The sequence below is a fragment of the Bos indicus genome, chromosome 10, assembly GCF_029378745.1.
Source record: "Bos indicus isolate NIAB-ARS_2022 breed Sahiwal x Tharparkar chromosome 10, NIAB-ARS_B.indTharparkar_mat_pri_1.0, whole genome shotgun sequence".
NCBI lineage: Eukaryota > Metazoa > Chordata > Mammalia > Artiodactyla > Bovidae > Bos > Bos indicus.
Genome location: NC_091769.1, coordinates 83,999,510 through 84,020,353, shown reverse-complemented (window position 1 = coordinate 84,020,353; position 20,844 = coordinate 83,999,510). Strand labels below are relative to the sequence as shown.

Below are 20,844 nucleotides of genomic sequence, written 5' to 3'. Positions count from 1 at the left end.
GATTTAGGTTGCTATCTGGGAGGCGTTGATTAGCAAAGGTTGCTCTTTCTAAACTGTTTATCGCTTGGTGTTATTTTCCACTCCCCCCAGTGCTGGCTTGTGGGCTTCCTTGGTGGCTCAGTGGTAAAGAATCCACCTGCCAAAGCAGGAGACATGAGTTTAATCCCTGGGTCGGGAAGACCCCCTGGAGAAGGAAATGACAACCCACTCCAGTATTCTTGCCTGGAAAATCTCATGGGCAGAGGAGCCTGGCGGCTGCAGTCCATGGGGTCACAAAGAGCTGGACATGACTTAGTGACTAAACAACAGCAATTGGCGCTGGCTTATCTCCCCTTTAAGGGCTTCCCTGGTGGCTCAGTTGGTAAAGAGTTTGCCTGCAATGTGGGAGACCTGGGTTCAATCCCTGGGTCGGGAAGATCCCCTGCAGAAAGAAATGGCAACCCACTCCAGTATTCTTGCCTGGAGAATTCCAAGGACAGAGGAGCCTGGTGGGCCACAGTCCATGGGGTCACAAAGAGTTGGACACAACTGAGTGACTGACACTTTATCTCCATTATGGTAGTGGTGGTTTAGTTGCTAAGTCGTGTCTGACTCTTTGCGATCCCATGGCCTGTAGCCCTCCAGGTTCCTCTGTTCATGGGATTTGCCAGGCAAGAATACTGGAGTGGGTTGCCATTTCCTTCTTTAGGGGATCTCCCTGATCCAGGGATAGAACCCAGGTCTCCTGCATTGCAGGCAGATTCTTTACCGACTGAGCCACCTGGGTATCTCCTTTAAATCTCTTCTCAAATGACAGGCCGTTTTGTTCCCCACGCCACAGGGTTAGGCGTGCCTCTCTGGATCTTTTTGTGTGTGTGTGCATGGTGATGGCAGCCACAGAGGAGGGTTCCTTGTGACCTCCAGGTATACCATGGGCCCCAAGTGGACTCCTCCTTAGCCCTTCCTGCGGGCCCCTCCCAGCTGTCTGTTGACTTCCAAGGTGAGCACTGGCCCCTGTTATTCTCCGTCCACTGGGATCTCCTCACGCAGTCTTGTGGGTCATTGTCCTTATGTCCTCACCGTGAGGCTGGGCAGCCTTGCTTAGGGAGGAAGCTGCATCTTTTCTCCTGGATGGAGACGAATCCCTGAGTATCCAGCCATGTGCTCCCCTCTCTCGGGGGTTTGCCAGCGAGCACTCTTGTTCCAGCCCCGCTCCATCCCCTTCCTCTCATCCTGGTCATGAGAAATTGGGTTCTTCATAAAGGATCATGCAACCACTGGAGGGGTTTAAACTGCATAGAAAAACAACAGCTGTTGCTGGGCTCATCCAGGGCCTTCTCATACGAGGAAGGTTCAAGAACCCTCACAAGCACCATTTTGACAACATCTCCTCCCAAGGCCTCTGAGAAGTCTGTGATTAACTCTAATTTTACTAGCAGGGATAGGGGAGATGGGCTGCAACAAAGATACCGTCAGTGTCCACAGAGCCCTCCCTCCCCTCTTCCCCAATTTCTCTGGATGAATCCAAGAGACAGCAGCTCTCTTCCTGGGCCCCCTGCACACAAACACTGACTGTTTGCCACTCCGAGTGTGTGCTCTGCTCCCTCCCACACGTCCCTGGTGAGTGGCCCCCTCACCATGTTCCCATGTGCTCTAATTGCCAGCATCATCAATACCTAGTCATTAGCTGCCCCCGCTGTTTGGGGGTGGGACACCCATCCTGCCCCTAAATGCTACAGGGGCTGTGCGGGGAATCGAAGGTGACAAGCTTCGGCAGCATTCCAAGGTCTCAGCCTGTGATCCTCCCTTGGCAAGGCTTTTGGAGTGCGGGAGGGAGGCAGGAGCGCTTCATCCGGGAGGTTCATCTCCAGTTCCCCCCCAGAAAAGGTTCTGGATGCCAGCGAGGTGGGAATGCTGACTTTTTCCCCTTTGAGCAGAGCTGCAGGGTGACCCCAGCTGCTTGTGAGCACAGGCCTGTGGGAAAAGCTGCCCTTACAGACGCTGGAGATGTCACGGGCATCTGCCTTTGCACCACCTGCAGCCGCAGAGACCTTTTGACTTTGGTCCTCCTGCTGTCCCTTGTGCTTCCCCCCAGCTGCGTCTCCAGCAAAGCCCATTGCTCGTCCCTGCTCCTGCCGCTGCTGAAAGGGCAGAGTGGAGTGCCGGAACCGGCTCTGACTGCCCCTGCCCTCCGCCCCATGCTGCCCTGTGCTGCGCTTCTCCGGCCTCCCGCCGCCTCCCAGCTCTGCTGCCTTTGTTCCTCTCCTGGGCCCGCATTTTCTCCTGGATATATGCTGCTTGCCTCCCCGCACATCTGTCCCCTTTGCTATGTGCCCTTCCCTCTCTGCCTAAACTCCAGGCAGTGCAGGGCTGTGTGGAGCTCAGACACCCCTCCTTGACAGACAGGACTTTTCTGATGGGGTCCTCCCTGCCTGAGCTGCTACCCTTCTCCTCCCTGTAGGAGGCTGGATTCTTCCTACTTCTTCTATTAATATTTCTCTGCCCACCTTCATCTACTTTCTTCTTCTTTTTTAAAAAATATTTTATTTATTTATCTGGCTGTGCTGGGTCTTAGTTTTGGCACATAGGATCTTTGATCTTCACTGTGGCATGATCTTTAGTTGATGTGGGATCTAGTTCCCTGACCAAGAATCGAACTTACGCCTCCTGCCTTGGGAGCAAGGCATCTTAGCCACTAGACCACCATTAGACCCTTTCATCTACTTTCTACAAATGTCACTCGCACTTATGTGCCTATATGCGTACAGACAGACAGACACACACACACACACACATGCATAGACTGTATTTATGTGAATAGATGGAGGGAAGGTTTGGGCAGATTTGGACTCTGACAGCTGCCACTCAGGGGCGTCCTGTTGTGACTCCGTCAATGCCACCTTGGTAAACAGCCGCTGCTGCTGCTAAGTCACTTCAGTCGTGTCTGACTCTGTGTGACCCCATAGATGGCAGCCCACCAGGCTCCACCGTCCCTAGGATTCTCCAGAACACTGGAGTGGGTTGCCATTTCCTTCTTCAATGCATGAAAGCGAAAAGGGAAAGTGAAGTCGCTCAGTTGTGTCTGACTCTTAGCGACCCCATGGACTGCAGCCCACCAGGCTCCCCCATCCCTGGGATTTTCCAGGCAAGAGTACTGGAGTGGGGTGCCATTGCCTTCTCCATTGGTAAACAGCACTGGGTTACAATTCAAAACTCCTTTGACACAGGCTCACAATGTCAAAGCTCTTCTTGAATTTCTTTTTATCTTCTTTGCACAGTGGTAATCTATTATAGACGATGTTTTCAAGGTATCTTTCTTTGCGGGTGGTGCGAGTATGGGCATTTCTGAGGTCATGGACCTGTATGAAAAAGCTGTGTGAATAAATTCAGTCTAGTATATTAATCAGTCCGTCCATCCATCTATCCATCCATCCATCCATCCATCTGTTGGTTTAACGATCATGTATCAAATACTGTCTTGGTCCCCGACCTTGGAGAGCACGCAGTCGTGAGCAGGAATGTGTAATAGGGTTTGTACAGAGTCTGGTGAAGGAAGCCAAGGGCTCAAGAGCATGGCACACTTTCTACTCCAAGGGCAGCAGTGCTCTAAGTGTGGCTTCAGCATCACCTGGGAACTTGCTGGGAATGCAGTTTTCTGGCTCCACCAGACCTTCAGAAACAGACTCTGAGGGTGCTGGTCAGCACTCTGTGTGTGTGTGTTTTAATAATTTTATTTATTTATTTAATTTGTGTTTTGGCTGTGTTAGGTCTTTGTTGCTGCACGTGGGCTTTCTCTAGTTGCGACGAGCAGGGGCTACTTGCTAGTTGGGGGCTGCAGGCTTCTCGTTGCTGGTGGCTTCTCTGGCTGCAGAACACAGCCTCTAGGGTGTGTGGGCTCAGTAGTTGTAGCTCCCGGGCTCTGGAGCACTGGTTCAACAGTTGTGGCACATGCGGCCTTAGTTGCTCCACAGCACATGAGCTCTTCCCGGATCAGGGATCGAACCCATGTCTCCTGCATTGGCAAGCAGATTCTTTACCACTGAGCTACCAGTGAAGCCCCAGCAATCTGGGTTTTAAAAAGTCCTGCAGGACAATGAAAGCTTCAGAACATGAGAACATTTAAAAAACATGAGGGGATTTGCAAAGGCTTCCCTGAGGAAGTGGCCTTCAAGTTAGCCCTTGAAGAACAAGGAGAAATTGACTGGGTGGGAGAGAGCTTCCCAAGCACGGGGAACTGTGTGCACAGGGGCAGAGGTGTGAAGTAGCATGTTGTGTTCAGACAATTAGTAGTAGTTGGGTTTGACAGTGGCATTGCAGAAATGGTGGAAACATGGGCAAGGGCCACAGCTTTAAGTATCTTCTCTGCCAGGCTGGGTAGTTGTCATCCTATAGGAAAAGGAGACTTTATTTTCTTGGGCCCCCAAATCACTGTGTATGGTGACTGCAGCCATGAAATTAAAAGATGCTTACTTCTTGGAAGGAAAGCTATAACAAACCTAGACATCGTATTAAAAAGCAGAGACATCACTTTGCCAGCAAAGGTCTGTATAGTCAAATCTCTGGTTTTTCCAGTAGTCATGTACGGATGTGAGAGTTGGACCATAAAGAGCGCTATGGGCTGAAGAATTGATGCTTTTGAAATGTGGCGCTGGGGAAAACTCTTGAGAGTCCCTTGGACTGCAAGGAGATCAAACCAGCCAATTCTAAAGGAAATCAACCCTGAATATTCATTGGAAGGACTGATGCTGAAGTAGGCCACCTGATGTGAAGAGCTGACTCATTGGAAAAGATTCAGATGCTGGGGAGGATTGAAGGCAAAAGGAGAAGGGGGTGGCAGAGGATGAGGTGGTTAGATAGCATCACCGACTCAATAGACATGAATTTGAGCAAACTCCAGGAGGCAGTGGAGGACAGAGGAGCCCGGCCTGCTGCAGTCCAGGGTCGTAAAGAGCTGGACATGACTTAGTGACTTAACTTAGTGACTGAACAACAAAGGAAAAGGAGAGTCATCACTAGAAGTAAGAATAAATGATTTATAGAGAAATATATGTGGCGTATTATTAACTGTTGGGCTTCTGTGGTGGCTCAGCTGGTAAAGAACCTGCCTGCCAATGTTGGAGACACAAGAGATGGGGGTTCAATCCCTGGGTTGGAAAGATCTCCTGGAGAAGGAAATGGCAACCCACTCCAGCAGTCTTGCCTAGAAAATTTCATGGACAGAGGAGCCTGGCAGGCTACAGTCCATGGGGTTGCAAAGAGTTGGACTCAACAGTATGCACGCACGTGCACACACACACACACACATTATTAATGGTGGTATGGCATCTCTTTCTTATTTAATAGCATAAATGATTGTAGAATGCTCTCTACAACATACTTGGAGCTTCTATGAAGGAAATGTGTTTTAATATATGGATCTATAAAATTTATTCCAAGCCTATGTCTCAGGTTCCTGGCATGGAAGTCGGGTTGCCCTCAGTCCCAAGAGGGCTCAGTCTTCTGTTTAATAGCGGTGGCCTGGCATATAGCTAGGCTCTCAATATCTGTCAAGAGAAGAAAAGTCCCCACCCCAGTGTGCCTGTGGAGGGCACGCTGTACTCTGCAGAACTGAAAGAGGAGAGCTGAGTTGATTAAGGGTAATGTCGGCTGATTAGATAATCTGAAAATTAGTCTGATAATGTGCAAATTATCTAAAAGAAGCATATGATGTCATTGCCACACTGATGGGGAAGATGGAACAGATGTTAGTCTTCTGACATCTCTGTCCTCTAGCATATGGCCCAGGGGCAGCAGATACAGCTTCAAGAGAGAGAGTGAAAGTTATGTTTTGCATGAGCTTAAGAATTTTGGATCACTCTGAAAGGTGCCTGAGAAGCTTTATAACCCACACAACCCACCCCACCACTTACCCAACCTTGACACAGGAAGTTCAGGCTTTGATCCAGGGCTGTGTCTGAAAAAGTGAGCTGCCCACTCCCTAAAGAGCAAATTTGGGACACGGGTGTTCCTTAGGTGAATTATTATTTTACTGAACAGTTTATAGATTCCAAAGCAAAGAAGAATCTGAGGGGTTGCTCTGACCTTGAAGATATACTTGGAGTCAGCTCTCCAAACCGGTGGATCATCCACACTCTGGACCCTGTGGCTGAGAAAATGGCACTGGAGTTGGCCTGGCCCGTGTGCGAATCATGACCTGGCCACCTTGCCATCTTCTGTGTGTGGATGTGGGTCAGGTTACACTTCTCTGCTCCTTTGTTGCCTCATCCATGAAACAGAGAGAACCATCTTGCTGCCCCTGTGGGGTTGTTATGAGTCTCTAGGCGATTCGGGTGTCTGGCACCTGGCCCTCTTGACGAGAGTGCCTACATCCCGCCTCCATGCCCTTTGGGCCAGCAGAGCATGTGCAGACCACAGATGGATGATCTGAGTCACGGCCTTTCTGTGGCTATGTGATGCTGAGAAGCTGACTGCCTATGGGGGTCTCACTGGCCTCAGGCGAAACTGTCAGAGCCTGACTCAGTCCTGGCACAACCTTTGCTAACTCTTAGACATGGTGCACGAATCCTTCCACATAAGCTAAACGTGAGTGTTTACTGAGCACTTACTGGGCATACGCCCTCATGGGGCCACGTGTAACTGGGGCTCCTAAAAGAGAACATGTAGTCTTGGCCCCAGGAAATGAGACGGATATGAGACACCGGGTAGGAGGAAGCTGTGGGGTGGAATCTAGCCGGTGTCCGGCCCTGAATTTCCCTTCCTGTTTCCCCAGGATTGGGCATCTACCCGCCACTTGCCTTTCTGTGAGCCTCTTATTTCTCTCACATTTTTGGCCTAATTACCTGGAATGTTCAGGATTGAAGAGTCCCATGGTCTTGATCAGTGACAAGGATGATAATACTTGCTGACATTCCTTGAATGTGTCAGACACTGTGCTAGGCGTGCTGTGTTTATCTCATTCATTCCTCACAGTAACCTTATAAGGTAGGTGTCAGGTCTCCTAGAGGACACCAAGGCACCCAGAGACTGAGGGATGTGCCCTTGGACACGGAGCATGAATGTGAATTCTTCAGTCATGTGTCGCTTCTTGGGAAAGCTTACTTATTTATTACTGTGATCTATTTTTCCTGCCTTTTCAGAAATAAAATTGTTTTACAGAGGAGAAGAAGTGAGAAAGACATGGTGGAATACCTAATGGTGCCAGGCACTTTATACGCATCATCTCATGTGATGTCTGCAAGTCCACGAGGTACATGCTTCCCTCTGATTTTTACGGATGAGGAAACAGAGGCTCAGAAAGGTTTAGGAACTTGCTCCAGGTCACACAGCAAGATGAGAAGCTGAGATGTGAATGTGCTTAATTTGGACACCATTCAGTTATGTCAGGACACTGGAACCTCAAGTGATGAATCCCAGTCTCAACCTGGGATGTTTGTTGTGGTCCTACTGATGACCCTTAATGTTCCCCTATAGGTCAATTATCAAGTGCATCACATTGCATAGTGACTTTTCGAAAGAAATGAATGTATTAATGGGCAATATTGAAGTCAGCCTGGGCTATATAACAAAATACTATAGACTGGTAGCTTAAACAATAGGAATTTATTCCTCACAGTTCTAAAAGTGTCTTTTAGATGGTCAGTGTCTTGTGGGGACTCTCTCCTTGGGTTGGAGACGGCTATCTCTTTGCTATATCCTCACATGGCCTTTTCTTGGTACATGTTGCTGCAGGGCCAGGTGAGCTAAGTCCCTTCAGTCGTGTCTGACTCTTTGTGACTCTGATGGAACTGCAGCCCACCAGGCTCCTCTGTCCATGGGATTCTCCAGGCAAGAATACTGGAGTGGGTTGCCATGCCTTCCTCCAGGGGATCTTCCTGACCCAGGGATCGAACCTGTGTCTCTTATATCTCCTGCCTTTGGCAGGTGGATTCTTTACCACTGGCACCACCTGGAAAGCCCCACAAGTAGGTGGAGAGAAGAAAAGTCTCTGGTGTCTCTTATAAGGACACTAATCCCCACCACGAGGGCCTCATCTCTCGATGCCATCACACGAAGGGTGAAGACTTTAATATGTGCATTTTAGGGGAGAAACAATTCAGACCATCAGATCAGTCGCTCAGTCGTGTCCGACTCTTTGCGACCCCATGAATCACAGCACGCCAGGCCTCCCTGTCCATCACCAACTCCCAGAGTTCACCGAGACTCACGTACATCGAGTCAGTGATGCCATCCAGCCATCTCATCCTCTGTCATCCCCTTCTCCTCCTGCCCCCAATCCCTCCCAGCATCAGAGTCTTTTCCAATGAGTCAACTCTTCCCATGAGGTGGCCAAAGTACTGGAGTTTCAGCTTTAGCATCATTCCTTCCAAAGAAATCCCAGGGCTGATCTCCTTTAGAATGGACTGGTTGGATCTCCTTGCAGTCCAAGGGGCTCTCAAGAGTCTTCTCCAACACCACAATTCAAAAGCATCAATTCTTCGGCACTTAGCCTTCTTCACAGTCCAACTCTCACATCCATACATGACCACAGGAAAAACCATAGCCTTGACTAGACCATAGCAGGCATATTTAATCTTCAGAACAAATTTAAGCTATTTATGACATTATGTGGAACCTCCTTTACAAATTCTGCTTGAGACTTGTAAATGAGTTTTGCTATGGAAAAAAAAAATCACACATCTCTCTGTTCAACCATTTTCCTGCATCTTTCTCTCTCATTCTATGGCTCAGTCTTTCCAAGTTCTTTTTATTTCTTTCTGGCCTTGTTCTTTAAAAAGATAATGCTGTACCTGAAGTGAAAACCCTAGGACTCATCCTTGGCGCTGTTTTCCTTCACCACCCATATTGGCTCACCATCCATATTGGCTCCCTTTCTCCATCTCCAACACCACCAGCTTCAGCTCCTGCTTGGATCATTGCAACTTCTTTATTGGTCTCTCTGTGTTTATTCTTACCTCTCATAGTCTCTTCTCCATGGAGTAGCCAAAGTCATCTTTTAAAAGTATAAGGTAGATTATGCCATGCCATGCTCTCAAAACTTTCATCATACTTGAATACAATCCAAACTCTTCATCTTGAGGGCCCACATTTTTGCTTTTCAAAGTGTGGTCAGCAGTTTTAGTATCGCCTGGGACTCCGGTGACCAGCTTGTCCAGGTTGGCTGAGGACATTCCCAGTTTTAGACTGAAAGTTCTGTGCCCTGAAAACACCTCAGTGGCAGGCACACCTGGATACTTGGCTACCCTGAGGGGGAGCTTATAAGAAACGTGGGTTCTCAGGCCCTTCCTGAGCCTATGAATCCTAATCTGAATTTTAATGCGATCCCTAAGTGGTTTGCTTGCACCGCACTCAAATTTGAGAAGCCCTAGCTTCCAGGGACTGGTAGCCACTCTGACTTGACTTCCCTCGGGTGTGTGGTTGTGTGTGCCTGTGGCAAGGTAGTATCAGGTGGGCCAGCTAAGAGCCCCACTGCCTGGGCTCAAGGCCCATGTAGCTTGACCTTAGACAAGCTTCCTTTTGCCTTATCACCTGTCTGAAATGAGAACATTTATGCATCTATTTGTGCTCAATTGCTTCAGTCCTAGCTGACTCTTTGCAACCCCGTGGACTGTAGCCCGCCAGGTTCCTCTGTCCATGGGATTCTCCAGGCAAGAATACTGGAGTGGGTTGCCATGCCCTCCTCCAGGGGATCTTCCCAATCCAGGGATTGAACCTGAGTCTTCTTCATCTCCTGCATTGCAGGCAGATTCTTTACCACTGAGGCACCAGGGAAGCCCTAATGCATCTCTACCACAGGGTTATGTGATGGTGAAATAAGTGAATTAGTATATAGTACAGCACTGACAGAAGATATGTATGACACAGTGTGATATGTCTGTGACGTGTCTCGTTAGAGCTGTGGTCCTACAGCCTGAGCGCGTCAGGAACACCTGTTCCTTAAACACACACACTGCTGGATCCCATCCCAGAATTTTGGATTAGATAGGTCTGGGGTGGAGGCCTAGAATTAGCATTTTTAAGAAGTCCCTGTGTGAACCACTGCCTTAGAGAGGTAGAGCTTTCAAAAACCTCTAAGCAATCAGTGTTTGCCTTTAATTCTTTTTTCTTTTGGAAGCACTGAGTCACATAACCAGGAATAATGTGGCACTGTTAAATCTAGGGGGAACTTGGTTTTGATCCTTTTCCTAGGACTCTGTCCTACCGAAGGCAATGTCTGTGTGGCTCCCAGCACCCGCTTCCCGGCTTGCTTTCTGGGTGTGGTCCTCGTCTGGGCCCTTACCCCGGGGCTGGCCTGCCCATCAGCTCCGTGGTCCTTGACTCTCTCCTCCTCCTCAGGTCTGATGCTTGGGCTCATCCTTTTCTTTTTCCTGAGTACTGTTTTTCAGTCTGAAAGACACAGAAAATGCTGGTCCTTGGCAGACCAATGGGGTTGACAGGCCTGAGTCCCATGGAGGTGGTGGCGAGGAGGGGTGGAGAGGGGCAAGGCAGAGAGGAAGAGAGGAAGGGGGCTTACCGAGTTCTGCCATCACGATAATAATATCCTGACGAGTGAAGCGGACCAGGCTTCTCCTGCTCGACAGCACCGGGATGGCCTGCCATTCTCTCAGGGGAACGACGCCACTTCATTCACAGCCTTTCTGACATTGTTCCTCTCAAGTGAAATGTTCTTCCCCTAAAAAGACTCATTTGGTGGCAATAACAAGTTGCTACGCCAGGGCACGAACTGACCCACATGACCTGCGCTGGAAAATGGAAACATCTCCTTGTGCTTTTCCTTAATCAGCACCGAGAAAAGTAATCCGCTTTGCTTCGTCTTTTTCTCACTCTTCCGAAGCCTCAGTGACAGACCCCCGGTTGCTGGCCTGAGGCTGGAGCACAAAGGACATTACTGTCGGGTCACGTGACCGTCCAGTCCCAGAACTGGGGATGTGGGGTCCAAACTCCTGGCAAATGGCAACTCTAACCAAACACATCCATTAAGAGGGAGACGTCAGTGTGAACAGACGTGTGCTTTCTGATTCTACAGCACAGTGTCTTGGAGTAAATATTTGCAAGGTCTGTGTCTAATGGTTTGAATCTTATGTTTTATAAAGATAGAGGGAAGAAGACAGATATAAAGAAGGCTGGGATGACTGGCATATACTTAACATTTTCAGGAAGATTCTACAGCCACCAGAGCACATAGTAAGTCAGGGCCTAATATTCTCACTGGCTACTTCAGGGCGCCTGGCAAGACAGCAAACATGGGGTTTAAGGGGCCCTGGGGGCCAACTGAGGCTGCGAGTTCTTAACTCCTTCCATCTTGGCTTTCCAAGAAATGCCTAAGGGAGAGGCTTCCCGCAGGAGTGCAGACCTGTCGACTTCCTCCACCACTGCTTTATTCTCTCTGATGCCCCCACCCCCAGTCTTTACTTCCCCCGTTACAGCCAGGACTGATGCTGGAAGTGCCTTAGGACGGTCAGTCAGTGCTCAGGAGACACTTTGCATCCCCTGAGTTCCTGATCTTTGACTTCCCTTTTCCCGGCAGTTGGTTTTCTTCCCCTCCCAAAAGCCTCTGTGAAGATCTGCCCATCCTTTCATTAAGTATTTATTGTCAGCTCTGTGTCAATCACTGTGTCAGGTGCTGGGGATTCAGAGATTAAAGACACCGCTCCTGCCCTCAGGGAGCTCACGGCTAACGTGGAGAGAGACGCGTACACAAACATGAAGCAGGGATGAAAGGCTGAGTTCCTTGGGGTTTGGAAAACTTCACTTTTCTGTCTCTTCTTTCACCCTATTATAATCCTCAGATAGTAGGCCTGAAGGGAGCCTTAAGACGACATCTCGTATATTCTCTTGCCTCTAGATGGGCACACATGCAAACAAACCTGGGCCAGGGACATCTTCCCAGGTGCAGAGGCCTCTCTCGAGAAGCCTGCTCCTCCACCCAGGCCTTCACCTGTTGAGCCGCGCTCGTGTCCAGCTTTCTGACAGCAGCGTGCTGCCGTTTCAGCTCCTGTCTCCCGTTGTCCTGGACAATATGGAGTCGGCGACTTAGGCCTATCTATAACCCCAAAGACTTATTAAATCAGCCCTCGGCCTTCTCGTCTCCAGAAGGACTCCTCTGGGGGCCTGGAGTCATTCTGCCTTAGCAGCACGTCTCCCAAGTCCCTGTCACACACTCACACTGTGTTCAATGCCAGGTGGCAAGATGGCGCATGAGTGGATCACGTGCTGAGTGGATCCAGGTGTCTGTTTTCCCCTGGGCTCCCCGGCTGCCCCGTCTTCCACATTCATGGAGGAGGGCATCGTTTGTCTTCCCTCTGGAGTCCTGGGGTGGGGCCGGAGTTGCTATTAGGTGGCCAAGAAGAACCAGCCTGAATGGAATCCCAACATTTTTATTCCTGGGATCTGTGGGATTTATTTTTTCATCAGTTCTAGGGAAGCAATGAAAAAAAGGTGTCAGGCCTTGGGGATAATTTATATGAGTAAACACGTAAGGAGTAGGGTGAGCAGGAGCATGAGAATTAAGGCCATTTATCCAGGCTTGGAGGCTCTGTGTGCCCTCTGGTCCAGCCTTCCCCACAGTCTTTATCTCATCACTTTAACCCTCTCGTGGCTCTGCTCCACTTGGGCCCAGCACCGATCTCTTCCCAGCCCCAGCCTTCCGCCGCCTCCCCCTCCCTTCCCAGGTCCCTCATTAAAGGCTGGGTGGAAGGGAGCAGGCGGCGGCGGTGGCCTCCAGCTGAGGCCTGCTCGCTGATTCTGAACGGAAGGCACGTTGGCTCTCCCCAACACCTCCCGCCCCGTCTCTGCAGCTTCCTCCGCCAGCCCAGCCTGTCTGGTGTGCCCTGTGTGGCCAGTCTGGGGCTGCCTTCCACCTTCTCCCTCTTTGCCTCTCGCTTCTCTTTAACTCCATCCTCTGAAGATGTGCTCTGTGCAGCCACATGGCACCAGGCTAGGATGCTTTACACTTGAGAGATGAAGTAATAACAGGTGGCAAGACCAGAGGCTGCCGGAGCCCAGGATTCCGGTTGCCATGGTAACATGTCAGACCTGTGGAGGGACGGGAACTGTCAGTCGTGGAGGGTGGTGGGGGAACGAGGGAGGGGTTGGGGGGGGGCGCGGAGAGGCACAGCGCCTCCTGGAGGGCTCTTCTCCCTGCCCGCCCTGGGTTCCTTGAGCAGCTGTACTGTCTTGCTAGCCGGCCCTGGCTAGACAGCTGCGGGCCTGGGCTGGGGTGGGGCTGGGTGGTGGGCACGGAACACGGCCCCGAGGCTGTGCACCCTGGCAGGCGGTCGGAGCATCTGCTCGGGACGTGAAGTCATGCTTTTGTGGATGTGCCATGGAGGAGCCTGAACTTCCAGCTGGCTTCCTCCTTCCCTAGGACCCTAGGGAGGAGGCTCTGGTCTCGGCGGAAGCAGGTGGAGGGTTGTTGCTGGTGGCCAGCCTGTGGTCTCCATGCATTCTTCTCCTGAGTGGCAGACGCGTCACTGCAGCAATCAGACCAAGAGAGGGGCCAGACAGCCCTGTCCTGGTAGTAGATTGGTGGAAGGTTCGGGGCCCTGCTTGCGCTTGCCATGTGTCCTGGCTGAAGTCAGAAGTCCTGTGATGTGCTCGTGTGCTCTGACACCTTTCCTGAAGGCTGGCTCACCCTTTCCCCAGGGTGCTGGTGGGATTGTTTGGGACCTGGCTTTTCCTTTCTCTTGATTTATCTGAATACTCCCTCCCACCTTTTGTTATTATTATTGTTTGGCATTTTTTCATGAACTTTGTTCCTGATTTCCATTTTTTTTCCTTTGAACTTTTTAAAGTTACCCCCCCTCACCCACTAGGTGAACCCCTGAACTCTCAAAGTGTTAGAAAGTGTTAGTCGCTGTCATGTCTGACTTTTTGCAACCCCATGGACTGTAGCCCACCAGGTTCCTCTGTCTATGGAATGCTACAGGCAAGCATACTGGAGTGGGTAGCCATGCCCTCCTCTAGGGGATCTTCCCAACCCAGGGATCGAACCTGGGTCTCCTACATTGCAGGTGGGTTCTTTACCATCTGAGCCATGAAGGAAGCTCTCTCAAAGCTCACTTTATTTTCTCAGCAGCTTCTTTGTCTCACTTATATGATCTCAGCCCATGAACATTAATCAACAGAAAACCAAATCCATCATTGCAGACACTGCCATCGACATGCCACTCGGGTCGTAGGCCTCCCCGTCATCCTGTTCTATGAAGCGGGACTCAATTTCCCATAAGCAGAAGCGGAATGTCTATTTAAATACTACTGGCAAGGTCTGGGCAAGCTTCCTATTTATAGTAAAATCCTTTTTATAATGACCTCATAGATGGTGCCAGGAAATTGCTCACGGATGGGTCAGGCCAAAGGCCAATAAAGCCATGGTGTGAGCTTTACTTTAAAAAATTCCTTCATGAGCCTCTGGAATCCTCTGGAGAAGTGTTTTCATGGAGTCTATGACAATAAACAGGGCCACCAGGATGGATTACTGTGGTAGAGACATTAAATGTAAGTTCAAAGGGAATTTCCGCTTTTATCAGGCCAATCTCAATACTTTTTATTGCTTTGGGCTTCCCAAGTAAAGTAATGGGTGAATCACATTGACTTTAAAGAGATTTATGAAATATTTTATATGCAGAATTGGCTCTGGACTTCCTGGAGGCAGAGAAGTGTGATTAGAGACAGAGTCTCTGGGAATACTGACAACCCAGGGGGTGAATCCCGCTTCTTCCACATCTTAACTAGGCCCTGAAGCCAGCCCCTTCATCTCTTTGGGCTTCAGTTACCTCATCTGTCAGATGCTCCCTACTTCACAAAAATGTTGTGAGAATCAATGAAATAGTATATGAAAAGCATCAGGGTAAGACATGTTACCATCTTGTAGTTGTCATATATGTCTGCTTCTTTATCTTCTCAAAAAGCGGTTGAACAGGGGGCTAAGTGGGTAGGCACAATCTGTTGTTCCCTTGTCATGAGACAATCCTGGTCTTTACTTCCCTTGTGTGTCTGTGTATAGGACAACGTTGTACCTACTGTAATAGGGGTATACTGCTGCTGCTGCCAGGTCGCTTCAGTCGTGTCCAATTCTGTGCGACCCCATAGACGGCAGCCCACCAGGCTCCCCCGTCCCTGGGATTCTCCAGGCAAGAACACTGGAGTGGATTGCCATTTCCTTCTCCAGTGCATGAAAGTGAAAAGTAAAAGTGAAGTCGCTCAGTCTTGTTCCACTCTTAGTGACCCCATGGACTGCAGCCCACCAGGCTCCTCCGTCCATGGGATTTTCCAGGCAAGAGTACTGGAGTGGGGTGCCATTGCCTTCTCCGTAATAGGGGTATAGTCTAGTGTTACTCTTCCAGCAACCCAGGGCCCTTGGCTACCCACTCTTGTGTACTCTGGGAGCTAGCTAGACATGACCCAGACCAGATGACCGATCAATCCATTTGGACACGACCAGCTCTTCTCTCTGGGGATTAGGGAAATAACCTAGGCAGAGAGGGCTATTCAGAGTGACTGGTAACTCTGCCTCTGTCCCCCTAGGAGGGGCTCCTGAGGCATCCCTGGGTTGCTTACCTACCTCTCTGCTATCCTTTCCTAAGCTGTTCATCTCACACATCATTGTTAACTATTTCCTGTGTGCAGGACGTGTTGGTTTTCTAACAATGAGTTGGATGTGTATACTCCCCTATTGGAAGGAGTAAATCATTGACTATGGGGGGATGAGGCAAGTGTACACATGTATAGACAGGGGGGAAGGTCCTAGAAGTGACTTCAACAGCATGCTCTCCCCAAGGCCTGATTGGTCATTTCTGGCCAGAGAATTGGGAGCGCTCCATGGGAGAACCCTCACTGTAAAACTAATCCTAAAGACCCCCAAAGAGTAAGAAGAGAACCAGATGAGAAAGCTGTTGGCTAGTCCATCCCATGCCATTTTACCAAGATGGATGGAAGCTTGAGCTCACTGTCATGAGAGGGGAGTAGGAATTGAAGTAGAAAGGATTTCACTGGAAAATGAAGTCTAACTGCTGACTATCACTTTCTACACTGGGCCTTCACTGGGATAAAACTGTACCCACCCACCTGGCCTGTCACAGCTGTACACACCAGGGCCTGCAGTTAGAAGTTTATCACCTTATTCATCCCTTTTGCTGGGAATTTGTATGCTGCTGCTGCTGCTAAGTTGCTTCAGTCGTGTCTGACTCTGTGCGACCCCAGAGACAGCAGCCCACCAGGCTCTGCCGTCCCTGGGATTCTCCAGGCAAGAACACTGGAGTGGGTTGCCATTTCCTTCTACAATGTGTGAAAGTGAAAAGTGAAAGTGAAGTCACTCAGTTGTGTCCAACCCTCAGCGACTCCATGGACTGCAGCTTACCAGGCTCCTCCATCCATGGGATTTTCCAGGCAAGAGTACTGGAGTGGGGTGCCATTGCCTTCTCTGGTATGTTGCTGCTGCTGCTAAGTCGCTTCAGTCGTGTCCGACTCTGTGCGACCCCATAGACGGAAGCCCACCAGGCTCCCCCGTCCCTGGGATTCTCCAGGCAAGAACACTGGAGTGGGTTACCATTTCCTTCTCCAATGCATGAAAGTGAAAAGTGAAAGGGAGGTCGCTCAGTCCACAAATATACGTGGAGACCCTGCTCTGGTTCAGTTTCCTCGGAAGCTTTGCTTCATCAGATGAATTCAATTCTCCTCTTTGGTCTTTCCCTGTAGGTTTGATTTCTCCACCACTGTCTGCTATGCTATACTAGACTGTTTCTGAATTTTTTATTTCTTGCCAGGTTCAAGTCCCTAGTTTAATACGGTGTTCTACCAATGGTCTGTTGGTGGTAAAAACTGTAAAGAATTATCTGGGCTTTCTTTTTTGTTGCATAGGGTCTTAGTTGTGCTCAGAGGCTTCTCTCTAATTGTGGTTCGTGGGCTCTGGAGCACGTGGGCTCTGTAGTTGGTGGTACACAGGCTGTCTAGTTGAGGTGTATGGGCTTAGTTGCCCTGTGGCATGTGGGATCTTAGCTTCCCAACCAGGGACTGAACCCACACCTGCTGCATCGGAAGGCAGATTCTTTATCACTGGACGACCAGGGAAGTCCCTTTCTGGGCATTCTTATACTCTATATTCTATGTCTTCATTTTGATAAATCACAAGGGATACGGTATGTTGGAGAAAAACTAGATCCTTTGGTTGCTTACAGATTTTGTGAAACGGGAGAAGTCTGACATAAAAAGGAGTCCCTAAGAGAGCAGGAAAGAAAAGGGTGATGAGACTGAGCCTCCTGAGAGGTTCGGTGTGAAGATGTACATGGAGTTCTTTGATCTCTCGCCATTCAGGAAGCTACCTAAGTTGTGATTGGCATTTCCACATTTTATATCTAGTTCATACCAGTCATGAAACTTAGCTTTGGTTGACACTCAACCCCTCCATTTGAAATTACCCACTTCTTTCTGTTCATCTTTTGACTGATTTCCATGATAGTTGCTTAATGAAGAAACCCTGAGTTTGTTTGTTTCATAAACATACTTGGATTTCCTTGAGAGAGTTCTAAAAATGGTTAAGATGGCCATTGAGTGAAAAAGAAGAAGAAAGGGACTTCCTTCTGGATTTGGGCAATGAATTTTACAGGCAGAGTAAACTTTTTGCGGACATCCTGCTTTTTGGAGATTATTTGCAAAACCATTCTGTATGATGCACATCTGTCTTTGAGATGCAGTGACTGATGAAGAAAAACTCACATTCCCAGAGGCTACAGGGTGTGGCCCCCTTCTCTGTTTACCCAGTCAGCCCCCACTTTTCTTGCAGAGAATTGTCTGCCTCCCTGAAGATGAAAATCAATGACTTAGAAACTGATTGAACAATCCAAATAGCAACTGATAAATGGATTAACCCTCTATAATGTAATTCTGTGAGCTTTTGTCTTCCGCCTTCCCCAGGTAAGTTTTTCTATTCCTGGAGGCAAAGAAGAGGCATGGAGGAAGCAGAGGCCAGGGGGAATCATATTAAAGAGGGTGAATCCGTTTATCACTTACTGTCTGGATGGTATTTCTGCTCACATATCTGCTTCCTTTTACAGATTTGTACCCTACGGGACCCTGATTAATGTTAGCCAGTGAATAATGAAAGATAGTGGCAGACGTTGGAATTGGGGAGGAGGAAGGTACCCTTGTGGTTTAGGCTGATCCCATAAACAGAGAGACTTTTCTTCTTTGTCACAGACAGAGAGTGTTAATATGACAAAGAAGTGTCCACAATAGGGATCGAAAAACAAGGAAAATGAAAACATTTCTCCTCATACAAAGAACATGTCCAAAGCTTTTAAACCAGCCCTTAGAAACTGAGATTTCAGTGCTCGAGGACATGTGCTGTTTTCACAAGCTTTGTTTTGAAAAATCATGTCCCAGGATATTCCTTTGCTTTTGTGTAAGGCCTTTCGGCAAGGGTGCCTTGTGAAAATCTTAAGCCTCAAGATATGCTCATTAACTCACCATTCACTCCATGTCTGGTGTGCTGTTGTTCAGTTGCTAAGTCATGTCTGACTCTTAGCAACCCTGTGGATTTGCAGCACACCAGGTTTCCCTGTCCTCCACTATCTCCCAGAGTTTGCTCCAGTTCATGTCCATTGAGTTGGTGACACTGTCCAACCATCTCATCCTCTGCTGCCCTCTTTTTGCCTTTGGTCTTTCCCACCATCAGAGTCTTTTCCACTGTGCTGAGTCTTTGCATCAGGTGGCCAAAGTATTGGAGCTTCAGCTTCAGCAACAGTCCTTCCAATGACTATTCAGGGTTGATGTCCAGTATGAGACTGAGCTAAGTGTCCAGTTCTGATTCTAGGGATCTGCTGATTAACTAGTCCTGTGTGCTTTCCATAACCAATGAGTCTGGACTTTAGGGAGATGGATAGGCTGAACAAGAGTGGACACCTATTACCCGCCAACATGTGTATCAGAGTCCCCAAGAGCATCTTCAGGGTCCTTCCTGGAATGATTCCCTCATCCTTGCTTCTTTGTTTTCCTTTTCAGAGACAGAAGGACTATTTCCTAAACAGGAGCCTCTTTCCCTAGGTAGGGCAAGGCCCAGGTAGTGGTCTTTCTCTTTCCCTGTAGTCACAGCACCACTGATGGTTGTCATCTGATGTTTGGACCCTGAGGGCCAGTTGTTCAGGGATGAGAGAAGTTCACTTGACTCGTAGGCTCTCTGGATGCTTCAGTGATCCAGGGATGCAATCAGAGGAGCAGGGTTATTTCTCTACCAACACAGAACTAACAAATATTGCAAAAATCAAACTCGGCTCTGAATGGCTTTCAAGACATTAGTACCATTGAACTGAGGAGAATCATAAAACTTGGCCCAAGAAAACAGCCTGGTTGTAACCAAACCTCAGATTCTAAACCTCATATTCTTTCTGGAGCAGATTCAGCCACACCAGCAGGACAAGAGGGGCCAGTGGAGACTCACTTTAGTCTAACACTGGGTTTTTTTAAAAATGTTTCCACAGCCCAGAAAGGACCGGATGGGACAGTCATTCCCAATAACTACTGTGACTTCTGCTTGGGGGGCTCCAATATGAACAAGAAGAGTGGGAGGCCGGAGGAGCTGGTATCCTGTGCAGACTGTGGACGCTCTGGTGAGTGTGGCCCCTTCTCTCATCGTGTGCCCATAGACCAGGACCTCTTCCACTCTCATTCCTCTGCCATCTTGTCGGGGACAGGAACTGAAGGGTGGGTCCAGAAGTGATGGTGGTGATTTTTCGAGTGCAAGGGGGATTTCTTTTTCCTTCTTGAGTCTTAAGAACTAAAATCTATGCTCTGGGATCCAGGGAAAAGGGAAAGAAGAAGGTGTGGGCTTGTGTCTGTCCGGCCTTTCCATGAGGTGGATATTTCTCGGTGTGTGTTGTTATGGACGACGGTGAGAGTGTGGAAACAGCCGGAGACAGAGGCAGTGTGCTTCCTTGTATCGGGTGATGTGCACGTCACAAAAAGACGTGTTTGTTCTGTGGAAGTGCCCGGGGCAAACCGGAAGAATGTGGAGACATGAATGTTGAGAGAGCTGCCACATCTAGAGTTGTGGGGGAATCAGAGACCCCTAGGCTTCTGGGTAGCAGCATAAATACCACCTCCATTGGCCACTCATCCCATTTTCTCATGTGGAAAACCAAAGAGAGCCTGGAAGATCAAGGAGGCAAAAGGGCAGGTGTTCTTAGGACTCTTCTGGAGTAGGCTTGGGATGTTTTGAATTTTCATCTTTAATCTATTCAAAGACTAAACCTGGTTTTGTTCTTTCGTCCTTAAAATGAGTTCAGTCTTCAGGCTTTTGTTTTGCTGTTTCATGTTGGATCATGGTTGGCTTTTCATATTGTTTTGTGTTGTAATGAGGCTCAAGTGCAAGGCAGGGAGGAAAGCTTCAGACTCATCTTTAGTCTCATCATCTGCTGACTAGTAGGTGAAATTCAGTTCTGCTGGATGGTTGGTTCCAGCAGCTGGGAGTCATGGCTCCTTCCCACCTTTCTACACAGCATCTGTTCAACTCCTAGTCCTGAGAGAGGGCCTGGGATGACCACACCTGGCTTTACTATAGCAGCTCAATTCTTCCCTGGCTCTGTCTGCAGACTGTAGCTTTTAGTCCTTTAATATTTGGTTTTGGATTGTTTAAGGTTTAAGACGGCAAATCAATAACTAGAAAAGCATTGTGGTTTCTACTGCACACAACCCCCCACATTTAATGCTTAAGGACCCTGACAGGGTGGCCCATCTGTGCAATTCTGTCAGTTCCTTTACTTGCCAAATGTGATACCTAATGTTGAACTTTTTATTCTACTGGTGCCAGCTTAGACGAGGGGGCCCATGTGATAGTGGACTCTGGGATTTAGACACTCGAAAACGAAGCAAACTCAG

General features: G+C 48.9%; 1 protein-coding gene across 2 annotated transcripts in view; it reads left to right on the top strand.

Moving 5' to 3' along the window:
• DPF3 (double PHD fingers 3) overlaps window positions 1–20,844 on the top strand; it is a 283,551-nt gene that overhangs the window by 199,785 nt on the left and 62,922 nt on the right. For both annotated transcript variants that reach the window (XR_011568988.1, XM_019969164.2), the window contains exon 8: window positions 19,449–19,577. Coding sequence is in view for 1 of the 2 variants with exons in the window: in XM_019969164.2 (XP_019824723.1) it covers window positions 19,449–19,577 (129 nt within the window). In the remaining variant the exon portion in view is untranslated. The remainder of the gene's footprint in view (window positions 1–19,448; window positions 19,578–20,844) is intronic.